The 15,624-nt window shown below is 46.9% G+C and overlaps 1 protein-coding gene across 2 annotated transcripts in view; it reads right to left on the bottom strand.

Annotated features, from left to right (window-relative positions):
* Window positions 1–5,220: 5,220 nt before the first annotated feature.
* The window catches only part of LOC144100421 (zinc carboxypeptidase-like), a 33,467-nt gene continuing 23,063 nt past the window's right edge, over window positions 5,221–15,624 (bottom strand). For both annotated transcript variants that reach the window (XM_077633382.1, XM_077633383.1), the window contains one exon: window positions 5,221–5,617. In XM_077633382.1, coding sequence (XP_077489508.1) covers window positions 5,430–5,617 — 188 coding nt within the window. In that variant the 3' untranslated portion in view covers window positions 5,221–5,429. The remainder of the gene's footprint in view (window positions 5,618–15,624) is intronic.

Here is a 15,624-nt window from a genome sequence, read left to right as displayed (position 1 = left end):
TAACAAAGAGATTTTATCTCTTCGCGGCATCAGCCGCTAGGTGGATTGGCTTGTTTCTGCCGAGCGGGTTCTTCGCTGCGCAGCAGCGCTTCCCAGCTTTCTCTGCTGTCAATATCTTCGTCGACTCCGGGGTAGTCGGCGCATTCCCATATTCTCTGCTTCCTGGTTACTGTGGAACCGCCGGACTGTCGGTACCTGAACGAGCGCGCGCAAACCTATTCCGAAATCGTTGAGAACTATACAGACTTAACAGAAAACTGGTGCCAGCGCCTGATAAGAAGATAAGTAATTGAGAAGCGACCGCATGGCAGCGCCTGCAAGCCGGAAATTTCGTTAACCCAGTATGGGCCTTTCACGTCCTACCATGGTAACACGAAAACCAAATCTCGGCTGATACGTATGTTTTGCGTAATTGCATGCGCATGCATATCTTTTGTGTAGGTGCAAATGGCAATATAAAAAAAGTAAATTGCGTCGAAACGTTTTTGTGTACCGCTGCTGCATAAAACCTGGCCACCAACTTTTTGTAACGCCTCTAAACATGATCTAATTCAGATCACCGGCAAGCTTACACGAGTCACGAGAGGTAAAGCATTTGTTTGTTCATTTATTTATAGTTACTTGCCTAATTACTCCCGAACGCCTTTTAGAACAACAAAAGAATGCCAAACTGGATGAGTTGGAGTGGGTTCACTGCTGTACTGCAGCGCGAAGAGACGAGGCGACCGGGAGGGAGCTCCCGTGTGCGCTTTCCTTCTGTCGCATATTCGGGCTACTACTATTCAACCATGACTCTTCTGCACTTACCCCCGTATGTTTTTTTTTGCATGCTGAACACGCTTTTGAACAATAATTATGGCTGCGTTTCGGAGCTCGCAGTGCTGCTCATCAAAACTAGTGTGCGGCGAGATATATATATAGTTGCTGCTGTTGCGTGTCGAGATAACTGGCTGCATTGCTTGTGGCAGATATATGCGTACCGCGGCTCGAGAACTTTGCCGTTCTGACTCAAGGACAAATTTGCATGAATTTTGGCGCCATTGTTGATCGTCAGCCATGACCAAGCGCTCATGAATGCAAATGTTTGCTTTGCTCAGGTATACTAGGCTTATATAATCGCTTTTTTGTTCAGTTAGGTGCAGCTGCATGTGCTCCGCGCTGATGAAAGATTAAGAGAATTGCTTGTGCTGCCACGAGGTGCAAGCTATCAGGAAAAAGCCGAAAGGCACAGAGTGCGTAACGAGCTCAAAAGAGTTTAAGACTGTGTGCCTCAAAGACAGTGCTGGAAGTGGCCTTAGCTCAGCATGGATGTCAACATGCTGGAAAAGGCAAAGCGTTTACAAACAGGTAACAAAGTAATATAACGAAAAGAAAAATACTGATGCACATATTCTGTGCAGGCAACTTCGGCATGCTGCGTACCACCAGATTGTCTGGTTAACATGGAAGAGGCTGACGGAGAACAACCGACGGATTCTGCAAAGCTGTTGGCTGAGCGCTGTTCGAAAGGAGTACCATGCCAAAAGTGGTTTATATACAGGCTTCAACCATTACACGGAACGCCCGAACGAGAGAAAGTAAACGGCAGTGCCATAAGATTACGTTGATCTGTGGTTCGCCAAAGCGCGGGCCGCAGCGAAGCAAGCGCAGCCGGACGGCCGGCCGACTCTCCGTGAATGGCGTCACTTCCGCCAGTTCTCCCTCTCTGCCGTCCTCCCACCCGGCGCTTCCGGAAGCGACGAGGGCGTGCCGGCGGCGGGTTTTTAAGAAGCGATTGCAGCTCTGTTTGCGGACAGAATGGGGAAAAAATTAACACACATGATTTTCAAGGTCATTTCTTCCCAACCACAGCGTTTCATGCGATTTGAAAACCGTTTCAGCTTCCCTTTAAGTACACAATTGTTTGTGAACCTTAAATGCTGGAGACACAAGGGGGGGGGGGGGGGGCGTTTGGGAGGCATCCGTCTGATTCGACGCCTTTCCGCAAACACTCTCCGGCGTCCCAGGCAAGGAGAACTACATATGCGTTGGCAGGAAGTAGCGTAGTCGTTAGCACGCTCGGCGGCGGAACGGAGGGATGGTGGTGCGAATCCCGCCGTGCACAAGGATTTTTTTTATTCGCTGATGACGTCATCGATGTGACATGACTTGAGACCCGACATGACCTGAGACTGGGCAAGGTTATGGAAGCAAGTATGAGCCATTTAAGGCTTTCGGCTTAATAAATGGCCCAGTGTTGTAATTTTAAGAACTGTGGTTACGATATGGCGATGAAAACATGTGGCGTAGTATGACCAGGCGCTGTTCTCGTGCTCAGTTGAGATTACCCTGCCTCATTTTCTAACTATGCCTTCAGCCTTTATTTGTTGTGGCAGCATGGACTGAATTTGAGCTAGTTCGCCGTCTTAAATTTCAAAGAGAGTTGCCCTGCTGTACTGAAGCGCACAACGTAGCTCTACCCTTACCACGGGTGAACGGACATTCTAAAGGTGGTCTGGTTAAAAATTTATTCATCCCTAAATTTAAATATTTTGCTTTACTACAGCACAACATAGTGTAGCTAGCCGGCGTGGTGGCTCAGTGGTTATGGCGCTCGGCTGCTGACCCGAAAGACGCGTGTTCGATCCCGGCCACGGCGGTTGAATTTCGATAGGGGCGGAATTCTAGAGGCATGTGTACTGTGTGATGGCAGTGCATGTTAAAGAACCCCAGGTGGTCGAAATTTCCGGAGCCCTTCACTACGGCGTCCCTCATAATCTGTGTCGTTTTGCGACGTTAAATCACCATAAATAAAATCATATCATAGTGCTCTTTTTAAAGACAGAGAAAAAGCGAGATATGTGTTGCTTACGAAGAAAAAAAAAATATTAGATTACCAAAATTTGAGATGTGCGCAAAAATTTTCAAATCATATATAAATATATACAGTCAAAATTTTAATAATAAAAAAATCAGGTATATGCGTTTTATGCATTGTCATGTGGGAAACGAGTATTCAAAATGACACAACTCTTCATGCCGAACTTTTCAATCAGTAAAAAAAAAAAATCAAATTGCACATAGCCCCAGCCTTGAGCAGTGGGAGAGCCTATTAGTCGATTCGGAGCTGCAGCGTCAGTTTAGGCTGGAACAGCGAGCCAGAGCCGCAGCTGAGTCCAATGGACTCCTGGACAAAGGAATGCCGATCATTTCTCCCTCACCAACCTCTTCCTAACCCACTACCCCTAACCACCATATGAGTAACGAAATTGTATCAATAAATCAATCAATCAATCAATCAATCAATCAATCAATCAATCAATCAATCAATAATCAACCAATAAATCAATCAATCAATCAATCAATCAATCAATCAATCAATCAATCAATCAATCAATCAATCAATCAATCAATCAATCAATCGCACGAAGCGCTTTGGGACACTCCGCAGTTTAGAGGCAAGGTCGACTCCAGACCATCTTGAAGAAAACTGGATCTTCTACACTGCTGGTTGCACGGAATCTTGCAGAACGTGTCCAATGCCTTCTAAGAGGCTCGGAAAGCAGTTAATCTCCTCGGCAAACGTGAAAAGGAGAGTCACAGACAGACACCTGTCGTTAGTTTGGGCTGGATGGAGCAAATAAGACGAATGAATTTCATCTTTTCTCACAAAGCTGTCGCTTGCAACTACTAAGCCAAGTCTCAATGCTGGGGAAACACGAGAACACCGCCGTTGATGATCAGGGTCGATACGTAACGATGCCACCTTGCACGCCATGCTCGCTGTGATCACTCCGTGTTGACCAGTTTCGCGAGAACGTTAAAAATATTCCCTCAAACTGATGATGAAAAAAAAAAAACGGTTCCAATACCTTCCAATACCGAGGTATAGTTCTTTTGCAACATACTGGACTGTTTTACTTGTCCAGAAGCAGTCCGGATAGCGCAAAGTGGGCCTTTTCGCGCCAATATTCAAAATGAACGATTTTAATAGGTGCAGTAAGGTAAGGAACGAGCTAGACAGGTGCATTAGGGAAGCACAAATCATCAAGAGGTGTGCACTCCATGTCTCGTGCTCGTTTTTTAAACTTGGGTGGTTGAATTTAAGCGGGAAACTCGCTTGTGTAGCTCAGTGACATTATAGAAGACATCTTTATACAGCAGCTGCACCATGGAAAGGTACAGATGATGTTCGCCCAGGAACAATACCCAGTATGTGGTCATGGAGTCCTACCTATTGAGGATTTTCGGGAAAGCAAGATGCCATTTTTATGTTTTCATTTAACTCTTCATCTCATTCGGTTCATAAAAAACTTTTGTGTAGCACTGGCGTTGAATAAGAGGACGCAATATTTTCGTCGCTAAAACGAAGTGTCAATTTATGTTCGAACATACATAAATCTTCGGCAACGACAAAAAAGCCTTTAGCGTCTGTCCACGTTCTTTTTGGTGTTGCACGGTCTTCTGTCGTTATAAACAACAAAACTAAGTAGCACAATCACTATGAAGTAGCGCAGAAAATACCGTGTCCACGGCAAATTTCTGCCATTAGGGCAGGATGACAGAACTATAGTATAAAGATCATTTCACCTGATTTTACATAATTTTCAGAAAAAAGATTTTGGAGTTAGAAGGGCGCTTTTTGTGGCATAGCATTGTAAGTGGTCTAATACATAAAAATACAGCTAAGAGGTGCTAATAGGCTGGTTATTATTTTATAGTTAAATTTCTAACTATTATTCATAGGCTCCTTAATTGTTGATTGGACTGGAGCCCAGAGTAAGTAAAATCCATATCAGTTTTGGAGTTTCGAAAACGCGCTTACCGTTGGCGCTGTGGCACAACCAATTTTGACTAGATCGCGTCAAAATATATGCGCCTTCGAGAAGCGTGCAGGCAAAGGAACCTCTCTAGTGCCCGTAACTTGTCGAAATAGCCGTAATTTGCTGGACCACAGCGCTAAGGGCCAACAGGGTTTTGAAAATTCAAAAATCTGATACGGATATTACTTCCGGGGCTCTACACGCCTCTCAATAAACAAGGAGCCGAAACACTAATGGTTAAAAAGTTTAGCAATCAATATTAGTTAACCAGCCTGCTAGTTAGCACCTGTTAATTGTATACTGGTGTAGTACTACACTGCTGACAATGCTATGCCGTAGGTAGGTAGGAAAGACTTTTAATGCTCTGGAAAGGTGCTAGTAGCAGACGAGAAAGTGCTATGCCGTAAACGGCTGCTCTACTAACTCAAAATGCTATTTTTAATGTGTAATGTCTTAGATGAAACACCCTGAATATGTCCCGTTCATAGAGAGAACTGGCCATCATTTAGGGTCTATAACGACTGCTTTGGCCCGGTAACTTCTCTCGAGGAACTGCGCTTTCCTAAGAGGCAGCCGACACAGAGTTGGAACATAGGACGCACGGAACACGCAGGTTAATGGGCGGGTCTAGGCGGCGACGGCCCTCTTGATTCCCTCCCAGGTCTCCTGCACGGTGGGTAGAATGTCCTCCACGGGAAGTATGAAGCCCAGGTTTCCTGTGGTCTGGGAGAAGGCAGGTCGAAGCTCGAGGACAAAAGACTTCGTTACACCCGCGTACTCGTACGCCCAGTCTACGCTGGTTCCGGATACTCCGTCTGGAAAGGCGCGCGAAAAACGCCTACCCTTCAGTTCAGTTAATCACCGCTATGGAAGAAGCGAAGCACAATTTTTGATACAAGAAGATGTAAATCAGTCGACTAAGCTTCAATATCCTCTTGAGTAGTTGATATTCGTAGCGTCAATAATTTTTTTCTAGCGCTTAGGTTATGATAATTCGGGGTTCGAAACGTAATTGAGCGATCTTTTGCTGAGTGTCAAACTTTTGGTTTTGAGGCGGTAAATGTCCAATATGCATGAAATTATGAAATTTCCGCTGCGCCGAGAAATATTATAGTTCTCTTTTCCTCTCAAGTGGGTGCTTTTGCGTGGCGGTTGTGCTGTCACGAGCGCTAATAAGTAATTAAACAATTGGCGGGGTTCAACTATTCTTGAACCTAGTGTATCGAGCGTAAGCTGTGTTGTGCTTGGTATAGAAGTCTGTCAGGTACGTCCGCGTTCTATGTGGCTAGCGAAACTGACTTGCCGACGAGGATTCGGCCTGACGCTTAACGCCGAAGCGAGTGCGCAGACGGCGTAGCCACCTGAGCAGCGTCCATGGAGGCGGCGGCGAGACTAAAGGCGCGTCGAACGTTCTGCGTATCACCTGTGCATGCGCTGCTCCTAGCGCAGCCGCTGCGCCGCGTCGGAGTAGTCGCCAGCCTGACGTGACTGACCACCGCCGGCGCTCGTCCGCGCGCCGAGGAAGTCGGAGTATAAACAAGAGCCAGCGTCGCGGAGCAGCTGCTGCTATGGCGGCGCGGGTCACGCGACAGCGCGACGTCACGAGCACGGATTTGACAAGATCATTCTGAGGCCTCAAGGAGGACTCGAAAGGCTGATGAAATATGGGGGAGCCTTCCTGGCTGATGCAATCAGCAAAATGGCGGGCAACGAAGATGGAGGAGCGGGAGACGTAATCACGTTCAACACGAAGCAGGAGTCTATACTCGTGGCAACGGGAGATGCGTCGAGAAGAAACAAGTACGCGTCGCTCACCGAACTCATAGTGGGCGACGTAAAGACGACGGTAAGCGCCTACGTGGCAGCGCCGGAGAACTGCGGAAAAGGAGTGATCTATGATGCACCGATTTTTTTTGGACGGAGGAAGAGATCCTAAAGAGACTCGAGTACTTTGGAAACAAGAACCCACCCGTATTGGGAGTGAGAAGACTTGGGAAAGAAGCAAAGGCAGTCCTAATTCTTTTTGAGAGCAACACGGTCCCGTGGCAAGTGTACCTGTCGCCCGCACCATCCAAATGCGTACTATACAAGAAACGCTTCGAAGTATGCTACGCATGCGGCAGGATGGGCCATAGGCAGGACGTATGCCCGGACCCAAACAACAAAGTGCAGAAACTGTGGGGAAGAAAACCCACAGGGAAGTCATCAGTGCAAGACCAAGTGCCAGCTCTGTGGAAAGGAGCACCCAATGGGAGACAAGAAATGCAAGGAGATGTACAGAACACCGTACGAAGTAAAGAAGAAGATATGGGAGAAGAAAACAGAAGAAGCGCAGGCCCCAAACACCACGAGCAGGCGAGATGAAGGAGTGTCGCTGGGACGACAGCGTCTCGAGACTGGGGAAAACAAGAGCAAAGACCAGGTAACACCCGGGGCCCAAGCGACGCCGAAAGGGACAAGAAGATCGAGATCCAGGGATCCAAAGAATCCCTGGGCAGGAGACAGAGCAGAAGTAGGGCCCCGACCAAAGAATATAAACAAGTAAGCTTTGTAGAAGGGTCTTCCCAGGTTACAGACAATAAAGATAAAGAAATAGAACAGTTGAAAAAGAAAGTGAGTGAGCGCCAAGGGTTAATAAGTAACCTTACGAAAACAATAAAGGAAAAAGAGAAGGCAGCGCCCCCTCACCCTCGCATGCTACCTATACAGCCCGTGCAGGCAGCACAACAAAGTACCCCCTCGACAGCTAAGCGGCAGGAAACGGTAGAGGACAAAATGGAGGAGGCAGAAACAGTCAGGAGACCCCCGCTTAAGCGAAAGGGGGACAACGAAACAGATATATGGGTAGAGGTAAGGAAGGAATGTGAAGAAAATAGGAATGCCATAAAGGCGATACAAACAGAACAGAGAGACTTCATGGCACAGGTCATGACAGCACTCAACCAGATACAAGAGAACATGAATCAGAGATTTGAGAGCATGACGGCAGAATTACAGGCGCAAAGAGCTGAATTGCAAACGCAGAGAACTGAGCTGGTTGCCCTAGGGGAACGACAGAAAAAGTTGGAGGACGCTTTTACCCAAATTCAATATGGCCAGAAACGCACGAAATAAGTCCATTATTTGGCAATGGAATTGATGAGGATTCCAACGCAAGCGAGCGTTATTGCAAAATTACGTGGATACGTTAGAAGAGAAGCCGCTAGCGATAGCGATACAAGAGACCGGGAAACCAGCATCCCTGCCAGGATATCAGGCATTCCACAGCGACAGGGGAGAGAAATCGAGAGTAACGACTCTAGTAAAGAGAAACATAGCGACGATCGAACATGAGATTCAATCCAGGGACATAGAAGGAGTCTTGGTAGAAATGCTCACGGGTAGGAAAGAAGAGCCTAGCCTCTTCCTACTTAACATCTACTCAAGTCCCAAACAAAAACAAGTAAGGTTCAGGGCCATATTCAGGAAAGCCCTGAAAGCAGCAGGAAGAAACCCCCTCTTCATAGTAGGAGATATAAACGCAATGCATGAGGAGTGGGGATACAAAGAAAAGATAGTAAGGGAAGACAGCTTTGGGAGGATATACAAGAACTGAGTCTGACACTACACACTGATCCAGGAACCCCGACGAGGAAAGGGAACAGTGTCATTGCAGACACCACACCTGACCTAACACTGTCAAAGAACACCAAGGCGGTGTCCTGGGAAAATACGGGGAAAGACCTAGGTAGTGACCACTATATAATAGCTACAACAACGACCAAAGGTATCAAGGAAAAACAGCTGAAGCAACCAACAGTTACAGAATGGGACAAATTCAGGAAGCGAAGGGAAGAGTCCGCCGCTACTACAATAACGGACCTAGAGGAGTGGACAAATACACTTAAAAGACATGCTACCGAAGCGACGGCAACTCTAGAAGGCAAAGAAGCCCCGTTAGTGGCAGATAGTAAACTTCTGCACATGTGAGAGGCAAAAAGAGGCTCAGAGAACCGACTTAAAAAACAGAGATGGAATCGGACCCTGAAGAGACGAATAGCCAGGCTAAACTGAGAGATCGTAAAGTACGCAATACAGTTGTGCGAACAAAACTGGTGCAGTAAATGCGATGACATGGAGAAGGGAATGAGCCTAGCGAAAACCTGGAACATCCTGAGACACCTGCTAGACCAAACCCAGTCAAAGTCACTGACGAACATTATATTGGCCAAAACACGGCACAAATATGAGGGAATAGATGATAGCTTCATGGAGGAAACCAAACATACATAGGGAACATAGCACGCACTAACCTGTCAGATTATGAGGGACCGGCCAATGAAGAACTGGACACGCCCATAACAGAGACGGAAGTGAGAGCGGAGATAATCAAGCTCAAAAATAAATCGGCTCCAGGCCCGGGAGGAATAACCAACAAAATGCTAAGAAACCTGGATGATGAGTCGATCACTGCTATAACTAAATACATGCAGCAGGTGTGGGAAAAGGGGAAGCTACCAAAAGAATGGAAAGAAGCAAGCATCAGTCTTATTCCCAGACCTGGAAAGCCCTTAAAATTGGAGAACCTCAGACCAGTCTCCCTCACCTCATGCGTGGGGAAGTTGATGGAGCATGTAATCCAAACGAGGCTAACCAGATACATGCAGGACAAGAAATTATGGCCAAACGAGGTAGCCTGATTTAGGCCAGGCCTAAGTACTCAAGACGTTATGTTGAGATAACAACACGACATCATAGACCCTCGGACTAAGGTCACAAAGGAAATCATGGGATTAGATCTTAAGAAAGCTTTCGACAATGTAAAACATGAGGCGGTCTTATCGGAACTTCAGGAGATCGGTGTAGGCGGCAAAATATACAACTACATTAAAGACTTCCTGTCAAATAGGACAGCCAAAATAAGATACCAGGACCTGGAGTCAGAAGAAATAGAGCTAGGCAACAGAGGTACACCATAGGGATTGGTCTTATCCCCGCTCCTCTTCAACCTAGCCATGAGAGGCCTCCCAGCGAAACTGGGAGGAATCGAGAACTTACACTTTAGCATGTATGCGGACGAAATAAATGTCTGAATAAACAAGGACAGCGATGCAGAGATAGAAAACAAACTTCAAACAGCGGCAGACACAGTAGTGGAGTACGCAGCAGGAAGGGGGCTAGCCTGCTCGCCAGAGAAGTCAGAACTCTTAATATACAACCCGGAATCTTTAAGATTAAAAAGGGATAGCAATCTTAGCATTATGGTAGGAGGCAAACCGGTGCCTAAGGTTGACAAGATAAGAATTTTAGGCTTTTTTATTCAGGAAAATGGATACAATGATGAAACAATAAATAAAATGGAAGGATTTGCAGCGCAAGTAACTGGAATATTCAGAAGAATAGCGCTCAAAGGGAGAGGACTCAAAGAAAGGAGCCTAATAAAATTGGTGCAAGCATACATAATCAGTCGATTCAGCTACGCTACACCATACCTTAACACCCGGGCCCCAGAAAGAGATATGTTTGACTCAATAATTAGGAGGTGCTACAAACGAGCGTTAGGAGTACCCATAAGCACCTCAACGGAAAGACTCCTAGCTATGGGGATACACAACACGTTGAAGGAAACGGCCGAGGCGGTCAGAACAGCTCAGCAGGAAATACTTAGCCAGACATATACAGGCAGTGCCATTTTAGGCATGGTAGGATTGCAGGCAGACAGAGGCACGCAGCAAAAACAAGACATCCCGAAGGAGGTCAGGGAACATCTCAGAATAGACCCACTTCCGAGAAACATGCACCCCACCTTCAACAGTGAGAGGAGGGAAAAGAGAGCCGAAGCCCTCATGAGACGATTCAACGAAATGAATAAGGAGACGGTAGCATACACGGATGCGGCGAGCGGTAGACTGGGAGCAGCTGTAGCCTCAGTGGTGGATGGCAAGGGTACAGCAATATCAGCAGCTACGATACGCAGCCGCAATTCGGAAGTAGCAGAAGAGGTAGCAATAGCGCTTGCTTGCGTGGGAACAGAGGCAAACTATATAATAAGGGACAGTAAAACAGCCATCTACAATTATGGAAGAGGTAGAGTCGCATCAGAAGCGGTGCGGATTCTAACGGGGAAAAAGATGCATAGAAAAATTAGCCTAATATGGGCACCAGCTCATACGTCAGTACCAGGCAATGAAGCGGCGCACCTTCTAGCTCGCGATCTCTACCTCCGAGCAGCAGCGGAACCGCCAGATTGCAAGGAACTAGACGAGAGACTACAAACATACACAGAAATCATAGAGAATTACAGACTGCAGAGAAGAACTGTCGCTCCTCCGGACAAGGAGCTCGGGAACAGAGAGGCAGTAACCTGGAGAAGGCTACAGGCCGCATATTTCATAAACCCGATATGGGCGTCACACATCCTACAAGCCGAGGACATAGAAGATAAATGTAAAAAAATGTGGAGAGAGGGGGACTCTCGACCATATAATTTGGCAGTGTGTAAACTCCCCAGGGGTGAGGGAAGGAATAGATAGTAGAGACGCCTGGGAAACCCTTCTGCAAAGCGCGGACCCCGCGACCCAGAAGAAAGCCATCCATCTGGCGGCAGAGGCCGCGAATAGCCAAAAACTCTTTGCCTGCATCTAGTCGCGGAGGCCCTGGCCTCTGCCCCTAGGCCTGAGCGCCAGTAGTAGGGAGTAGAGGGCCTCCCTCCATTTCTGATGGAAATAAAAGTTTTTGGAACTGGAACTGGAAATCGCTCCAAGACGGGCCAAGGTCGTCCGGCCGCAGACGAATGACCATCGGAGTAATGGCGTAGTAGAGCTTACGCTCTGAATCATTTTACTGCCTTTTGAAATGTTGGTGATTGCTTGCCCCCCCCCCCCCTTTTTTTTTACCGCAATCGGAGAACATATTCGCACTGACTCCTGTCTTTTTGAAAGCTTCTTAAGAGGAGGCAAGGGGAAGCGGAAAAAAATTAAATGAAAATTGTTTTTTGGGGAAAGAAAATGGCGCAGTATGTGTCTCAGATATCGGCGGACACCTGAACCGCGCCCTAAGAGAAGGGATAAAAGAGGGAGTGAAAGAAGAAAGAGGTGCCCTAATGGAGGGCTCCGGAATAATTTCGACCACCCGGGGATCTTTTAACGCGCACTGACATCGCACAACACATGGCGCCTTCAGGTTTCGCCTCCATCGAAACGCAGCCGCCGCGGTCGTTCTCGAACCGGGAACTTCGGACCAGTAGCCGAGCGTCCTAACTAACCACTGAGCCACCGCGGCGAGTGGCAAGCGGAAAGCATTAAACAGAAAAAAATTGAAAATTGTTTTTTGGGGAAAGGAAATGGTGCAGTATCTGTCTCACATATCGGCGGACACCTGAACCGCGCCCTAAAGGAAGGAACAAAGGAGGGACTAAGAGAAGAAAGGAAAAAAAAGAGTTGCCGTAGTGGAGGGCACAGGAATAATTACGACCACCCGGGGACCTTTAACGTGCACTGACACCACACAGCACACGTGTGCCTTAGTGTTTCACCTTCATCGAAATGCGGCCGGCGCGGTCGGGTTCGAACCCGGGCACTCCGGATCAGTAGCCGAGCGCCCTAACTACTGAGCCACCGCGGCGGGTGCATTAAACAGACCCTGATGACAAATTGAAGCTGGCGTGTACCGTCAGGGTACCGGGTTGTGAACAGAAAACGAAGTTTTTGCAACTTAAAAAAAGGCCAGAAAAACGAAATACATGTGCCACCATCACCGGCGTATCTCGGTGGTAAACTTCGTGCGTCGAGATAATTTTTTTTTGGCGTCAATCCCAGAGGCGACGATGCATAGCCGTCCACTGAAAAACAGTGGCAAACGTTTCTTTTCGGTGTGGACGTTATGAGTTTGGCTCGATGATCTTTAAATAAAATTTTTCGCCGATAAAAGCGTTTTCTTTCACTAATAGTCCCATTACGTGAAAAGCCGGCGGCACTCTGTGTGTGTACTCGCAGATGGTACAGAAAATCCCAGCGATGGCAAGAAAAATAGGGTGACGTACTTGACGAAGATAGCTTGCCGAGCACCCCCACTTCAGACAACCCTGTACAACGACCGTCGTTCCTCTTTATACTCGCCATAGTCCGACCTCCATGCGGCACCAGTTACCCCCCCCCCCCCCCCCCCCCCATTCGTGCCGAAATTGTGACGCCACTGTTGGTCGTACTGCCTCGCACAGCGTTCCGGGTTGTGTCATTGTGTCATGCGCTTTTCTCGTTGCGTATAGGTTACATGTGCTTGTCCTGTTGGAGGCTAGCATGCGACACGGATTCGAACCGATGACATATGCACCTTAATTGTATGCCTTCCCAGACTGTCGTATTTAAATTGTTATGTGTACCGTTCGTCGCACAGCGTTCCGGGTGGTGTCATACGCGCGTGTGTTTGTGTGACGTGTGTGTGTGTGGATGGGTGTCAATGCACGGAAGGGCTGTAATGCTTTCGCATTCCCACACGTAAGCAGTCTTTGCAGTTTTTTTTCTTCCGCCGTACAAGCGTCGGCATGCCTAGAAACAGCTAGGTAATCAAATTTTTACTTAATACAAAAACGGAGAGGAGCGGTTCCCAGTGTCTCTATGTACATACTTAAAATAGCGAAAGATATAAAAATAGCTGAGAAAGAGCTCTTTGCGCCACTAAATCTTCTGCCATGACCACTGGGCGCGTGATTTCGCTGTCTAATAAACTGGAAAAGTTTTCCATAGCCGAGAGTTATAGGAGCATATAACGAAACGGCCACAAAATTCGCCATCCCCCGGCACGCAGGAAAAAAAATGGCGGGACAATTTAGCGTGGTTAGGCCAAACGCGAAACATGGGCGCTAGCACTTTGGTTCTTCACTTCATTTCAGTAAATGACTCAGTGTTCAGTCAAGCAGGCTTCAGAGAAAAATCTGCGGCATCGGATTGAACTCCGCCTGAGAGTATTCCGAATTGGCCATTCTCTACTTTATATTCACAGACCGCTGGGAGTCCCCATTCCACTCCTGGCACAGTGGCACAGCGGTTAAGCTATGAGCCAATGTCCTGCGATGGCAGGTGCTGCCACCGGTGGGGCTAGAGAGACCCAGGTTGCTCTTCCAGACTAACCTCAAGGCCACGGAGAGAAGCTTCAGTCAGACAAACATCAATGAAATCTGAGGTTGGCGGGTTTATTGCTACCCCCGCTGCGGTGGCTCAGTGGTTAGAGCGCTCGGCTACTGATCCTGAGTTCCCGGGTTCGAACCCGACCGCGGCGGCTGCGTTTTTATGGAGGCAAAACGCTAAGGTGCCCGTGTGCTGTGCAACGTCAGTGCACGTTGAAGATCCCCAGGTGGTCGAAATTTTTCCGGGTCCCTCCACTACGGCACCTCCTTCTTCCTTCTTTCACTCCCTCCTTTATCCCTTTCTTCACGGCGCGGTTCAGGCGTCCAACGACATATGAGACAGATAATGCGCCATTTCCTTTCCACAAAAACCAATTATAATTTTATTGCCAGCGCTCTAAAAGCGATAGGTGTAGTCTTAACGAGACGGGCGATGTTTATGCACGTAATGTTTTTGCAGTCTTGGCGTAAGCCTCCACTATATCTTGACAACCTACACGAAGGCGCTGCTCTCGCACCATGGCGAAGGACGTCACAATATTGTGTAAAAGCCCGGCACCTTCCTCGGACATTAGGCGCTCTTCTAAAGGCGGAAGACGGCAAGTAGGTGTATACCGCTAAAATTAATATACCGCCCATTCTAATTTGTGTTGCGACGTTATCTTTCGCTTGTTTTAAGTGTCCTCGGAAACAAATTACGTCGCTTTAATATTATTTCCGGACAGAAGGAACGTTTTAATGCGTAAATGCAACAGTGGGACTCCAATTAAGCCTTCATATGGCGTTAGAAAGTAACAGTCCGTCTCGGAGCTGTGCAGCATGTGGACAACTGAGAACTTATGCACTGAGGTTCAATACCGTATTCTTCAGAAAAGAAAATGTATATTGATGTAAAAAAGAAAGTTATTGATATAAAAAGAAAGTCACGTTTAATGTGTATAATGCCTAATTTTTATATTTTATCAGTTCTAGTGTTCTTTGAAGCATTCAAGGCAGCAGGCGTTTCAAAGGACAATTCCATGAACTTTAAAATGTCAGTGAAGTAGCGCTAGTGCATGCTTAAGCCGGTGACTTATATACATCATGATAGTAACATGATGGCTTCGAATCATACATGCGATTGCAATGGTGTCTGCAGATGAGTTAGAATCGAACGGACGTTTTTGTATTAACTCCTCTTTTCGATTCTTTCGTATAATAATAATAATAATAATAATAATAATAATAATAATAATAATAATAATAATAATAATAATAATAATAATAATAATAATAATAATAATAATAACAATAATAATAATAATAATAATAATAATAATAATAATAATAATAATAATAATAATAATAATAATAGGTTTTGGGGAAAGGAAATGGCGCAGTATCTGTCTCATATATCGTTGGGCACCTGAACCGCGCCATAAGGGAAGGGATAAAGGAGAGAGTGAAAGAAGAAAGGAAGAAGAGGTGCCGTAGTGGAGGGCTCCGGAATAATTTCGACCAACTGGGGATCTTTAACGTGCACTGACATCGCACAGCACACGGGTGCCTTAGCGTTTTTCCTCCATAAAAACGCAGCCGCCGCGGTCGGGTTCGTACCCGGGAACTCCGGATCAGTAGTCGAGCGCCCTAACCACTGAGCCACAGCGGCGGGGCGTCCTTCTCTACAATTTGTGCCATTCCATTCCATTCCAAAAACTTTTATTTCCATCAGAAATGGAG

The sequence above is a fragment of the Amblyomma americanum genome, chromosome 8, assembly GCF_052857255.1.
Source record: "Amblyomma americanum isolate KBUSLIRL-KWMA chromosome 8, ASM5285725v1, whole genome shotgun sequence".
Classification (NCBI taxonomy): domain Eukaryota; kingdom Metazoa; phylum Arthropoda; class Arachnida; order Ixodida; family Ixodidae; genus Amblyomma; species Amblyomma americanum.
Note: the sequence above shows the minus strand (reverse complement) of the source record. Positions and strands in the feature narration are given on the sequence as shown.